This window comes from Setaria italica, chromosome IV (genome assembly GCF_000263155.2).
Source record: "Setaria italica strain Yugu1 chromosome IV, Setaria_italica_v2.0, whole genome shotgun sequence".
Taxonomy (NCBI): domain Eukaryota; kingdom Viridiplantae; phylum Streptophyta; class Magnoliopsida; order Poales; family Poaceae; genus Setaria; species Setaria italica.
This window is the reverse complement of record NC_028453.1, coordinates 35,814,851-35,826,397: the sequence shown is the minus strand read 5'-3', so window position 1 is coordinate 35,826,397 and position 11,547 is coordinate 35,814,851. Positions and strand designations below refer to the sequence as shown.

General features: G+C 39.5%; 1 protein-coding gene across 1 annotated transcript; it reads right to left on the bottom strand.

Moving 5' to 3' along the window:
- Positions 1–614: 614 nt before the first annotated feature.
- On the bottom strand, positions 615–6,445 carry LOC101771090 (V-type proton ATPase subunit B 1). The gene is made up of 15 exons (XM_004965994.3): positions 6,286–6,445; positions 5,831–5,898; positions 5,038–5,093; positions 4,830–4,928; positions 4,624–4,683; positions 4,195–4,306; positions 3,808–4,013; positions 3,319–3,447; positions 2,983–3,120; positions 2,358–2,508; positions 1,757–1,839; positions 1,511–1,558; positions 1,373–1,426; positions 1,209–1,292; positions 615–1,124 (listed from the first exon to the last, which is right to left on the bottom strand). The coding sequence occupies exons 2-15, from the start codon at positions 5,886–5,888 to the stop codon at positions 939–941; spliced, it is 1,464 nt and encodes a 487-aa protein (XP_004966051.1). The 5' UTR covers positions 5,889–5,898; positions 6,286–6,445; the 3' UTR covers positions 615–938.
- Between the last annotated feature and the right edge of the window lie 5,102 nt (positions 6,446–11,547).

The following is an 11,547-nucleotide window of genomic DNA, read 5'->3' as shown; positions in this document are numbered from 1 at the left end:
ACGAGTTGTTAATTAGCTTTTACTTTTGTCTCCTGAGTAGATGGATGGTTGAGATCTCTACTGGCTCGTTTCAGTAGAATAAGTTGGACTCTATCTTGTAAGCTGGCAACCCCAGCAAACTCGTTTGCTTTCAATATAAGCAGGGCCAATGGTCTTTGGTCTAAAATTACTATTTCAATGCCTTAATAGACATATTTTTGGGGCACGAAAACTATGACAAAGTTTTGATGCTACTTTTACCATGACACAAGAATTTGTAAAGACATTTAGGTAAAAGGTATGGCGCCTAAAGGCATACCAACAACCCAAAATGAGAGCACAGCCAAAATCCAAATGACAGCAACGACCGACCCAACATCCTCTATGATTAAATTTGGTTGCTAACCCAAGAAAATGCATTTTTCTCCTCTACACGCTAAATAAGTCACCGTGTGCCGTACACGCAAGTATTTGAAATTCCACCACAAATACCAACTTGTGAGTTGTTACTTGAGATGGAGCAGCAGTTGAAACTCGAGCCCTCGGATTGCCTTAATACACATTATACGAGCATCAGCAGAACCTGTAGTAAAAATAGCAAAAGAACAAGAAAATCAACAATGTTCGGCAGCATGTGTTCCGCAGCAGTTTATTCCCCTTCCTTTATTCATTCACAAATTGTAGATACAACCAGTGCGTTCGAACATCCTGGCCCAGAATGCTCTTGCTAACAGTTCTGGCAGGTGAAACAAATAACTCAAGTGTGTGATTTAACGATGATACATGACATAATATTACAAATGTCGCCGTGACCGAGAGTCATCTACGAATAACTTGCGCTCACCAACGGAAAAGAATTGGACCTGACTATAGATAAATACAGCAAAATGGCCACAAGGCCAATCTGTTCAATTTATTCAAAGCTGCACTTGCCAAAACATTGGGACCCTGATCAACAATCAGTGGGTGGCATCTCTGCTGTAGTACTGGTCCAAGGTCTTTGCAGGAATACGGTGGAGAAGCTCGCGAGGGAAGATACGAAGCAATGTCCATGCAAGATCAAGGGACTGGAAGATGTTCCTCGTGTCGTATGCTCCTTGTGCCACAAACTTCCTCTCAAACTTGTCGAGAAACTCCAAGTAAAGCTGTGCAAGATATAAAGGATAGAGCATTAGGTTTTGGACTTCAAAAAACACCAGCTTATGAAATTTATTACACTCGCAACAGACCAGATCCTCAGATGAGAGTGCCTCCTCTCCAACGACTGCCTTCATAGCCTGAACATCCTTTCCAATTGCATAGTTGGCATAAAGCTGAACAGAAGGGTACATGTCAATTTGTCGTGTACATCATAGATTGAAGGAAGATACCAATATGGACTCAAAATAGGCACCTGATTAGATACATCTGAATGGTCCCGACGCGTCATACCCTCACCAATAGCACTCTGCAAGAGTTATTCAGTGGTTCTTAGAACTAACCTTCGGTATAAATGCTGACAGAGTGACAGCATACAGGAAACTTTTCTTACCTTCATCAATCGAGAGAGAGATGGCAGGACATTGATCGGTGGGTAAATCTGAAAGTAATATAATGCCATCAGATCAAGATATATCAAATATTAAAGTAAAAAGGAAATATTTTACATCTTTTTTCTTGAGATATCAATATGAGAGACAATATTTAACAAATGCTAGATGAGTTACAACTAATTCTAGAGTTGCCCCTTGTGAAGCTGTAACATTTGAGAACTCAAAATAAGAACATGTAAAAGCACCTGTCTGTTATGGAGCTGCCTATCAATGTATATCTGTCCCTCGGTAATGTATCCCGTAAGATCAGGAGTCGGATGTGTGATATCTGTTTAGAAGACATGGTATATTTGAGTTAAATAGCCAACAAAGTGAAATGCATGATAATGATAAATATAAATGCAACCAGAAGTAGTTTAAGATTGATCTATTGGATCAGACGAAAATGACTGCACCATATCAGGCTGTGCAATCAGCTCATAGGCCAATACAAGCAAAAACTAATTCATGCTGAACTAGATGACAATTGTACAAAAACAATACTTCCTCTGATCACAAATATAAGTCCATGTAAGTTTTTGCCAAATCACCTTTTTTCACTTTGACTAGCAATATATATCATCTTAAATGAAAAGAGTTATAAATTATCAAAGTGTTTTTCATAATGTATCTAGTAATGTCAATCTTGTGCAGTAAATCTATATAAACTTTCAGATATTGATGGTCAAAATTAAAAGGTTTAACTAAAGACAAACCTAAGTAAACCTATATTGACAATAGGAGGAATTAAGGATAAGGCATAGTATAACAACAAAGATTAACAAAGCAATTGATTTCAGCACTTACCATCATTAGGCATCGTTAGAATGGGAATTTGGGTAATGGACCCTGATCGTCCTTCAATCCGTCCAGCACGCTCATATATTGTTGCCAAATCAGTATACATATACCCAGGATAACCACGCCTACCTGGCACCTCTTCTCGGGCAGCAGATACCTACAAATAAGCACAACACCATTATAAACATTATAAACACATTACATCAACTAACCAATTTATTAGCTAGGCACAAACATTAAACATATAAAAAGGGACATGCAAGACTAAAACAATAGCATTCTTGGTTCTTAATGAGGAACTACAAAATACGATCAGAAGACAACAAGGAATATTTCAAGCATCCATTTAGCCATTTACAGTGTTAAATAATGCACACTCAAAAAATTCTAAAAGATTTGTGGGACCAAGAGAACATGTAGCTTTCTTTTAGTTCATTCCAGCACAAATGCTGCAATTACATGGATGATAAATTCCCGTGCAGTCACTACATAATTCGTGAATCAATGAATTAAAAAATCAGTGAATCGAGTCTGCAACAAAAGCAGAAGTATTTGCAATGAAGAACTTATGATTCACAGTACTCCATATGAATTCACAACACAAGACATGATACAAAATAAATCTCAATACCTCACGAAGTGCATCTGCGTAAGAGCTCATATCTGTCAAGATGACAAGCACGTGCTTCCCACATTCATATGCCAAATATTCTGCTGTTGTTAGTGCAATCCGAGGGGTGATAATACGTTCGATGGTAGGGTCATTGGCCTGTAAGACAGGAGAAGGGCGTTAAAAATATGCTTTGCTAGGCATTAATTAGGTCAATTCTAAAAGTATGTTTGGTTGTCATTAAGTAGGTTCAAGCTTTTGTAAAAATGCATCTAAATGGTTAGAGAATCGATACTAGCACTCTTGTAGCAGAAATAAAATGATAAATGAATCCAGACCACAAATCATTGTAAGTACCAGATTCAGAAAAAGGGTGACCCGCTCCATGGAGCCATTCTCTTCAAAATCACGTTTGAAGAATTGGGCTGTTTCCATATTCACTCCCATAGCAGCAAACACAATAGCAAAGTTGTCATCTTCACCACCCTGCAGGTTGTAAAAACAGAATCAGCAATTGAGCCATACTTGAACATGTAAAGCATAAATTAATATGCTGTGCTGCATATAATGTTGCCCTCAGAAAATAGAAAATAAGTGCAATAGGACCAATAAAAACTATTAGCTTAGTTTAAGGAATGGGAGATATGGAAAACTGTCAGGAATACCATAACTAACTTGAGCCAACATAAGAGCAGAATTCATATCAGGTTATAAAATGTTAAGCCAGTTCATCTTTATGTTAGATTTCTTTTTTTTAACTTCTTGCATTTTTGATAATATTTTGGAAAATAGAGATTTTTTGGGTGGAGGATGGGGTCATGGGGTTGTAATTAGGACATTAGCTACCTCTGCATGCTTGCCTTTCTCCAATCTCTTCACAAGGCCAGCCTGACGACAAATCTGAGCAGCAATTTCATTGTGAGGGAGACCAGCAGCAGAAAAGAGAGGAATCTTTTGCCCGCGAGCAATAGAGTTCATGACATCAATGGTGGATATCCCAGTTTGGATCATCTCCTCTGGATAGGTTCTCTCACTGGGGTTGATAGAGCTTCCTGGAATGAACATCAGTGTACATGATTACAAAAAATGAAAGACAAGGATTCATTGATTTAACACCAATTGATTTAACACCATCAATAATTCTAAAACCTATCCACAATGACCATGCACTTCACTATGATAATCATAGACATTAATAGCATGCTAGCACTGAAGCACACAGAAATTACTTACCAGAGATATCCAAGTAGGCCTCGGGCAATATCGGGGGGCCATTGTCAATAGGCTTTCCAGAACCATTAAAAATGCGCCCAAGCATATCAAGTGAGACAGGAGTTTTCAAAACCTGTACAGAAAAGCAATATATAGTCATTAAGCAAACAAGGTGGCGACTTCTCAATATACAAACAAGGAGAAAGAAAGCAATGTCACTGTTAAGTTTCAGTAGATCCTGTACACTTTATTATTCTAATGTTACCCAATTGTCCTTCCTCAATTAATATGACTATAAATATCTTCAAGGTTAAACTAGGTATAGTTATCATAATCTTGTACATTTTGCTTATGAGCTAGATCGCCAAATTCAAACTATCTAGTTCAAAGAGTTTTGCCTGCTAAACACTTTATCAGTATGTAAACAGCAAATATGACAAGATGAGGTACCTCGCCTGTGAACTGCACAGTTGTGTATTTGTTGTCTATTCCAGAAGTTCCTTCAAAGACCTGATGAATAAAAGCAGTTAATTCACAGACATAAATATCAAAACTACGTTTTCTGCAATATGGACCTAACTTGACCATACTGCAAAATCAGAATCAAATTGGAAATGTTACCCAAAAAAAAGATAACAACAGGAAAAAGAAGTAACCTGCACAACAGCTTTTTCACCGTCAACTTCCAAAACTTGACCACGGCGAGTTGTGCCATCTCCGAGTCGGATGTTTACAATTTCCTGGTACTTTGGGCCCTAAAGATGGATATGCAGGCAAACAAATTGCGAGTATAAGAGGCAAGTGGATTGAGCTGTTAAAACTATGCACGGTAGTTAGCAACATATTGAAGAAAACTATACACACCTTTACTTTCTCCAATATAACCAGAGGTCCGGCCACACCAGAGACAGTCCTGTACTCTGCACACATAGAGCAAATTACTAACTAGTACACATCAACTTTATTAGGAAGACAAAAATGATGTAACACAGAATCAATACTTGGCAGACAGCATTGGTTCTAATCAAGCAAAAAAAGTTTGACTTCCACACATAATGTTTAAAATCTAAAAGAATAATGGCTGTTACATGTGGCCATGTAGGCATACAGACCAATATATCATACATTCAATACCTGGTATTCTCGAAAAGATTGGCAAATAAACAAACAAGTTTATACTAAAAACATGGTCTAGAGAGTGCCAAACTTGGTTACTAGCTGCATGGGTGAAACTGCGAAGCTACAGAAGCTTAATGTAAATGAACGAGATGCATCCTCACTGTTGCAGTATGGTTGTATGCTTCAACAAAAGCCCTGGGACTGCAAATTGAGTATTTTTAGGATAACCTACAACGTTACCTACCAACACAGCACATTTACAAAATTCAACGCATTGGTGATGCATACCAAGCTACCATCATAGCCAATAACCTATTATCTTGTAGCTTTAGCTCAACTACATAGGAGGTGTTTAACTTCTCAAAGCATAAATCCTCCCTACATATCTACACTGCGATGATATTACCAGTGTGAGCACTGGTGTTCTGCAACGGTTCAGCTCAGTCATCATGACTCGGCAACACGTCAACAGCTGAAATCACAAGACTAAATTGCCTAAGACACTGCGCGAGCACGGATCTCGTCGCTCGTGACTCACCCATGCCGATCTCCAGGGTTCCCTCCTCCATGTCGACACCATCTTTCACCAGACCCATGATGAAGAACCTGCAGCGAGCAACAGCAACCATGCCATCAGAATCGAGAAGAGAAACTGATCCGTGTCTACCCAGACCCCTAATCCACCCAGATCACTTGGGAAAATGTCGAGAAACAAACAGAGATTAACACTCCACCACGAAGCGATCAAATCCGCAGCAAACAGAATAAATCCAAGCCCCCAAAAAAGAGGCACGGATTTCAGGGCTCACGGCACCGCTCAATCCCGCACGGATCAACACCAGACCAGTGGCGTCGAAGGATGAGAGGGGTTGCTCGAGCGACAGAAGGGATCCGCTTCAACCCCGCACGGATCAACTCCAAATCAGTGGCGCCCAAGGAGAGCAGGGCAGGGGACGGGAAGGGATCAGAAAACGAGGGAGGAAGACCAGGTACCTGGATCTGGATCGCGGCGCGCAGAGCCTCCTGCGCTGCGCTGCGGAGTTGGGGAAGGAACGTGCGAGACGGCGTGGAGGTGGCAGATCGGATAGGCGACGGAGATGGGAGGGAAGGAGAGGAGGGGAGGAGACGAGCAATTAATGCCGGAAATTATAATCGGAGGGGTCCAGTGGGCAGAAGGCCCGTTTTGCGTGTTTGTCCTGGCCGAATACGGAATTTCGGGAGAGATCCCAAACTGAGTTTGAGAGTGATCCCGCTGATTCCTACTAGGCTAGTACCCGTTTCCCACTTTGGACTTCAATTCCGTATTTCCGTTATGCGCCCCAAGTTCAAATTCCACTACAAGAGAAACAAGGCCACTTCGAATTCTGTTGGAAGTATCAAAATGTCCTGTAAATCCAAAGTCATGGGCATAAGGTGTTTTACTATAGAGTCACGTTATGTTAAGTGATGTACTCCTTTTTTTTGGCAAAATCATTAGTTTTATTCTTACCGTTCTCAGTGTAAATTTCATTCTTCATAAATAATATGCCATTTTTAGCAAATATGATGATGTGATGTTACAACTATTCAAAAGGAAGAGAAGAAAAGAGTTTTACGTAGATGAAACTTGGGTCACATGGTGTCCGATGCAGTGAACTTTTCTACATCACCATCGAATAAAATACACTAACAAAACATATTTCACGGTGAATTTAAACAAAATTAATTTGGTGTTGTAGTTGTTAGTGTTTTTTCTATAAACTTAGTCATAAATTAGAATGGCCAATATTTTGGAACGAATGCAGCAGGAGGCTTTCAGCTATATGGTTATTCTTTTATGTACATTATATTTTTTAAAAAAAGATGTAAAGAGCTATGAAAAAACCTATTCGAGAATAAAAAATATAAAGTTCAAGAGTACAGTATAAACAAAACATAAGTAACATAACCGAACATAAAGATTGAAATGTCTAGAGAAAACAAAGAAAAAAAGGCACATCTTTGCAAAATAGCGGTACAATGTTATATTATTGACTAATCACCTCTGATTGTGCTCTTTTCATGATGTTATGAAGTGTTTAGCTAGATGTCCATTCACCTCATACCTCAACAACCACCAAGTCTCACGACACAATGCAAAATGTGGGGCGGATCTAGAGGCATTTATCGGGGTCAGCTGACCCCGATGGAATCTTCCAAATTCAATGGAAATCACCTACTGTTTCTGACTAGGAGCTGACCAGCAACCTTCTGAGATAGATTCTCCCCTAGAAAAATGAGCCTCATAAAGTGTAGCCAAATCTGCAAGCCAAATGGGAAATGTAAAACATTACAATATATCATACCGTTTCATGCATATGACTAAACATGATCATATTACTAAGAAATCCATGTAAAAATGCATAGATTCAAATTGAGCTACCTGATCATGCTCTTAGAATCAATTATCAACAATAAACTTTTTCCCCTAAGACAAGCAAAGAAACTTAACATCTATTTTAGCTATTAGCTTATCATATTTAGGAGTGGGTTTTGTTTCACGTGCTCTGGAGTCTCTTTATTTCTCATGTATTATACATCACTTCCATTGGCCCGTGAAATATAGTTAGGCAACAATCTATCCTCTCCTCCACCTAAGTTAAGATGTCTTAGAGCCAGGTTCACCTCCCAATTTGAAATTGCTTTCTGTATCATAGCCCCCGTGGAAAAAGAGCCATCTCCACTCCCTTAGTTGCACAACCAAAATTCATGCGTTCCATAAAATGTGCAAGAAACGAAAATACAAAAATATATACATTACCTTTGCCTCCATGTATTTAAATGGAAAAAAAATGAAGTTTAACTTTTTCTTATTGCAAATGTGTTTTACTCCCCGTTCCAAAATGTAGATCGTTTTAGCTTTTCTACGTACATAAATTTTGTTATGCATCTAAATATAGCATTATGTACAGATATATAGCAAAATCTATGTATTTAGAAAAACTAAAGTGATCTACATTTTGAAAAAGAGGGAGTACTATATTATCTGCCTTGTGCTAGCTATGGCCTTTGAGAAGAGCATTTTTTTACTAAACAAAAGTAGAGCATAATCTATGGGTTAAACATGTGGGTGGTGCTTTGTTACGTGGCCTGTAGAATCTCGAGCGGACAAATATAACAAAAAGTTGATGCTAGATGTAAGTAAGAATATCTGGAGGGATGACGAAGCTGTAGTGCGACATTTACTGAAAAATATAACAAAAGGTCATCTGATGTATACGTGAAACGCTAATGCACATACGCATACCTTCTGTCTTTAACCCTTGAAGGCAGTTTTATTCAGAGAAATGCCCCTAATTTAAGGCTTCAACATGACCCTTTGAAACAGACAGCAAAGATTATTGACTTCATTTTCCAGCTGGAGGTGAAATTTGCTAAAGGTTGCTCGTCTAACGTGATCAGTGGCTGACGGGTCTACTCCTGCCACGTGTATGGTCTCAGACCGCTTGCTGGTAGTGGACACGTGGACAGCTGTTGTGGGCCATCAGGCATGCATCGGCCGATCGAGAGAGAACGATTGTCTCTGACCTCGACTCACGTCGGATGTTTGATGCTGATTAAAAGTATTAAATATAAATCAATGATAAAAATAATTATACAAATAAAAGTTAATTCGAAAGATAAATTTATAAGTCTAATTAGTGCATGATTAGCACATGTGGTACTACAGTAAACACGTACTAATCATGGACTAATTGGTTTAATAGATTCGTCTCGCGAATTAACTCTCATTTATGTAATTATTTTTTATCATTAGTTCATGTTTAATATTTCTAATTAACATCCAAATATCCAATATGACACGGCTACTTTAGTCAAGGATCCAAACAACTCGTGAAAAAGGAGTGACACAACTAGAACATACAAAACTGCAATGATCGCTTCATTGGCACAGCACCGTGTTTTTTATACAGACAGCAAAAGCTCATAGCATTTACACGAGCATCCGAGAAAACGTTTCTCATAACATTTACAACACACCTATCTTTGTTATACAGACAACAAATGTTAGGAGATTAACGTCTCAATAATGATTCGCTGTCAACAAACATGTCACGAACTAGTGAAAGAACAACAGTCCTAAATACGAACATCCATACCATTAAATACTGGACTTAATAAATTCGAAAGTTACCTTTTACTTAAAAACCCTAATGATGGCCCAAAATCAGCCAGATATTTTTAGAGCAAAATCCTGAAATTTTCCCAATTGGTTGGTATAGGGCCGCTGGGCACAGCTGATTCTGGCCCATTAACACTTTTGGGTCGCTTGCAAGCCCAACATCTCACTAAACGCGCAGCCCCAAAATTTGCAGGCCGAGTGTTTGTTTACATGGTTTGAGAGGCCTAAACACAGGTTGAGCAAATTTGCCATCTGTTGTACATTCTGTTTAGCTCATGCATCTACTCTCTAAACATTCTGGCGCTACGATAGAATATCAAAAGTATTGTTTGATGGAAGCACCCTAGAATTCTTAGCATTCGGCTAGATGCTTTTCGCTAAACCGCACCGTGAAATTAGATTTCAAGCTTTCAAAAATAACAGATGACATGGTTGTCAGCACAAGTCACTTGGCCTGACAAAAGGGAACATACTAGGAGTACCTTTATTCCAGCTTATAGCTTTCCTCCACTACAAAAGTGACATCGAACATGTTCTCTGGTCTTCCAGTCCAGCAGAGAAATGAAAAGTGCCTATCTTACAAGGTCAATGTGTAAGAAAACAAAAGACTTATGACCTGAACATAGCATTATAACTGTTTGATCGATTCAGGCAATAAAATGTAGACCCGGTCTCTGGAGTTTGGCTTGCAAAATACTGCTTGGCTCATTAGCTCAGGTGACGAGGACATCTCAGCCATACGTAATCTAGATGTCTTGGTTACACCGGGTTCATCGCCGGTTACGCACCAAGAATCAAGTGCAAGATCGGTTACGCAAGAACAAGCATCAAACACAAGCTCATGTGTACGAAGGACCGGTTACGCGCAGCCGTGCTAAGAAACTCCAACAAGAGGTGCATGCTTTCCTCTCTAAGTTACATTGCAATATTGATGATAATCATATACTACCTAAGTCTTGTACTCTACTCCTACTCAGGTTTACACAAGAGGCTTCACCACTGGGTTACATCACTTACATGGAGGACGCAGAAGGTTACACATTGGTTACCAAGACTGCTGTCCAAACTGAGAAGGCTTACGCACATAAGACTCATGGTTACATGACATGTGCCTTAATTTCATGTCAAGCCTGTACCATCTCAGGAAGAGACGGGGGGACCAAGTTACACATGGTTGGAAGATCCTTAAAATCTAGTTTCCAATGCAATAAACGGAGCATCATTTGGACTTCCGAGCTAGGAGTTATGGCCATTTTATTGAAGACTGAAACTGAGAAGACGTGTGTGAACCGAAGAAGACTCCATGAATGCTTCCACCAGTTATCCTTTCACCTCCAACATGGTCACTTCAATTCAGATTTGTCCTACACTCACCCATCTAGAAGGGTTGTTCCTAGTATAAATACTCCCTAAACTACTGAAAACTCAATCTTCGATCATTATGAATTGTTAACCTCTATGGTTTCACAGCCGAGCTGCTGAGTGCCTTGCACAACCCTGTTCTTAGAGGACTTGTGAAGAAGATCTCTCTGAGGTCCCCTAGTTCGTGCTCTACAGCTTCCAGTTAGGATGCACCATATTGTGTGGATTAGTCCTGGATTGTGGTTCTATGGTCGTTCGGTGGTCGAGTCGAAGTCTTCAAGGTTTCGGTGCCCCTCATCCCGTCGCTTGGTCGCATCCAACCTTGGCTGGTATAAAGCTACCCTAGATCGTGGCTCTGTGGTCATTCAGAGATCCAGTCGAAGCTTACTGCAGTGCCTCTCTCCTTGTCACTTGGTCACATCCAACCTTTGTCAGGTATAAAGCTACTTACCCGCTGCTTGTAGCAAGTTATCCTTGTTACGAAACCTACTGTTGTGAAGATCGGACCATCCAAGGACCTTTCTTGTAATGGTCCATATCATGTGGTAACTAGAGGTATCGTTGTCATAGTAGATTTTCTTATCACTCTCCCTTTACCATCTGTTATTTTTTTCAAATCCTACAATCCACTAAAAAGCCACAAAAAATCCCATTACCTTTTTTGGTACTGTTGTTGCGTTCATCTTGTTGGTAGTCACCATCATTGTTCTTCTGCCGTACTTTAGTTTTTTTTCTGCACCCCTCATATGTTA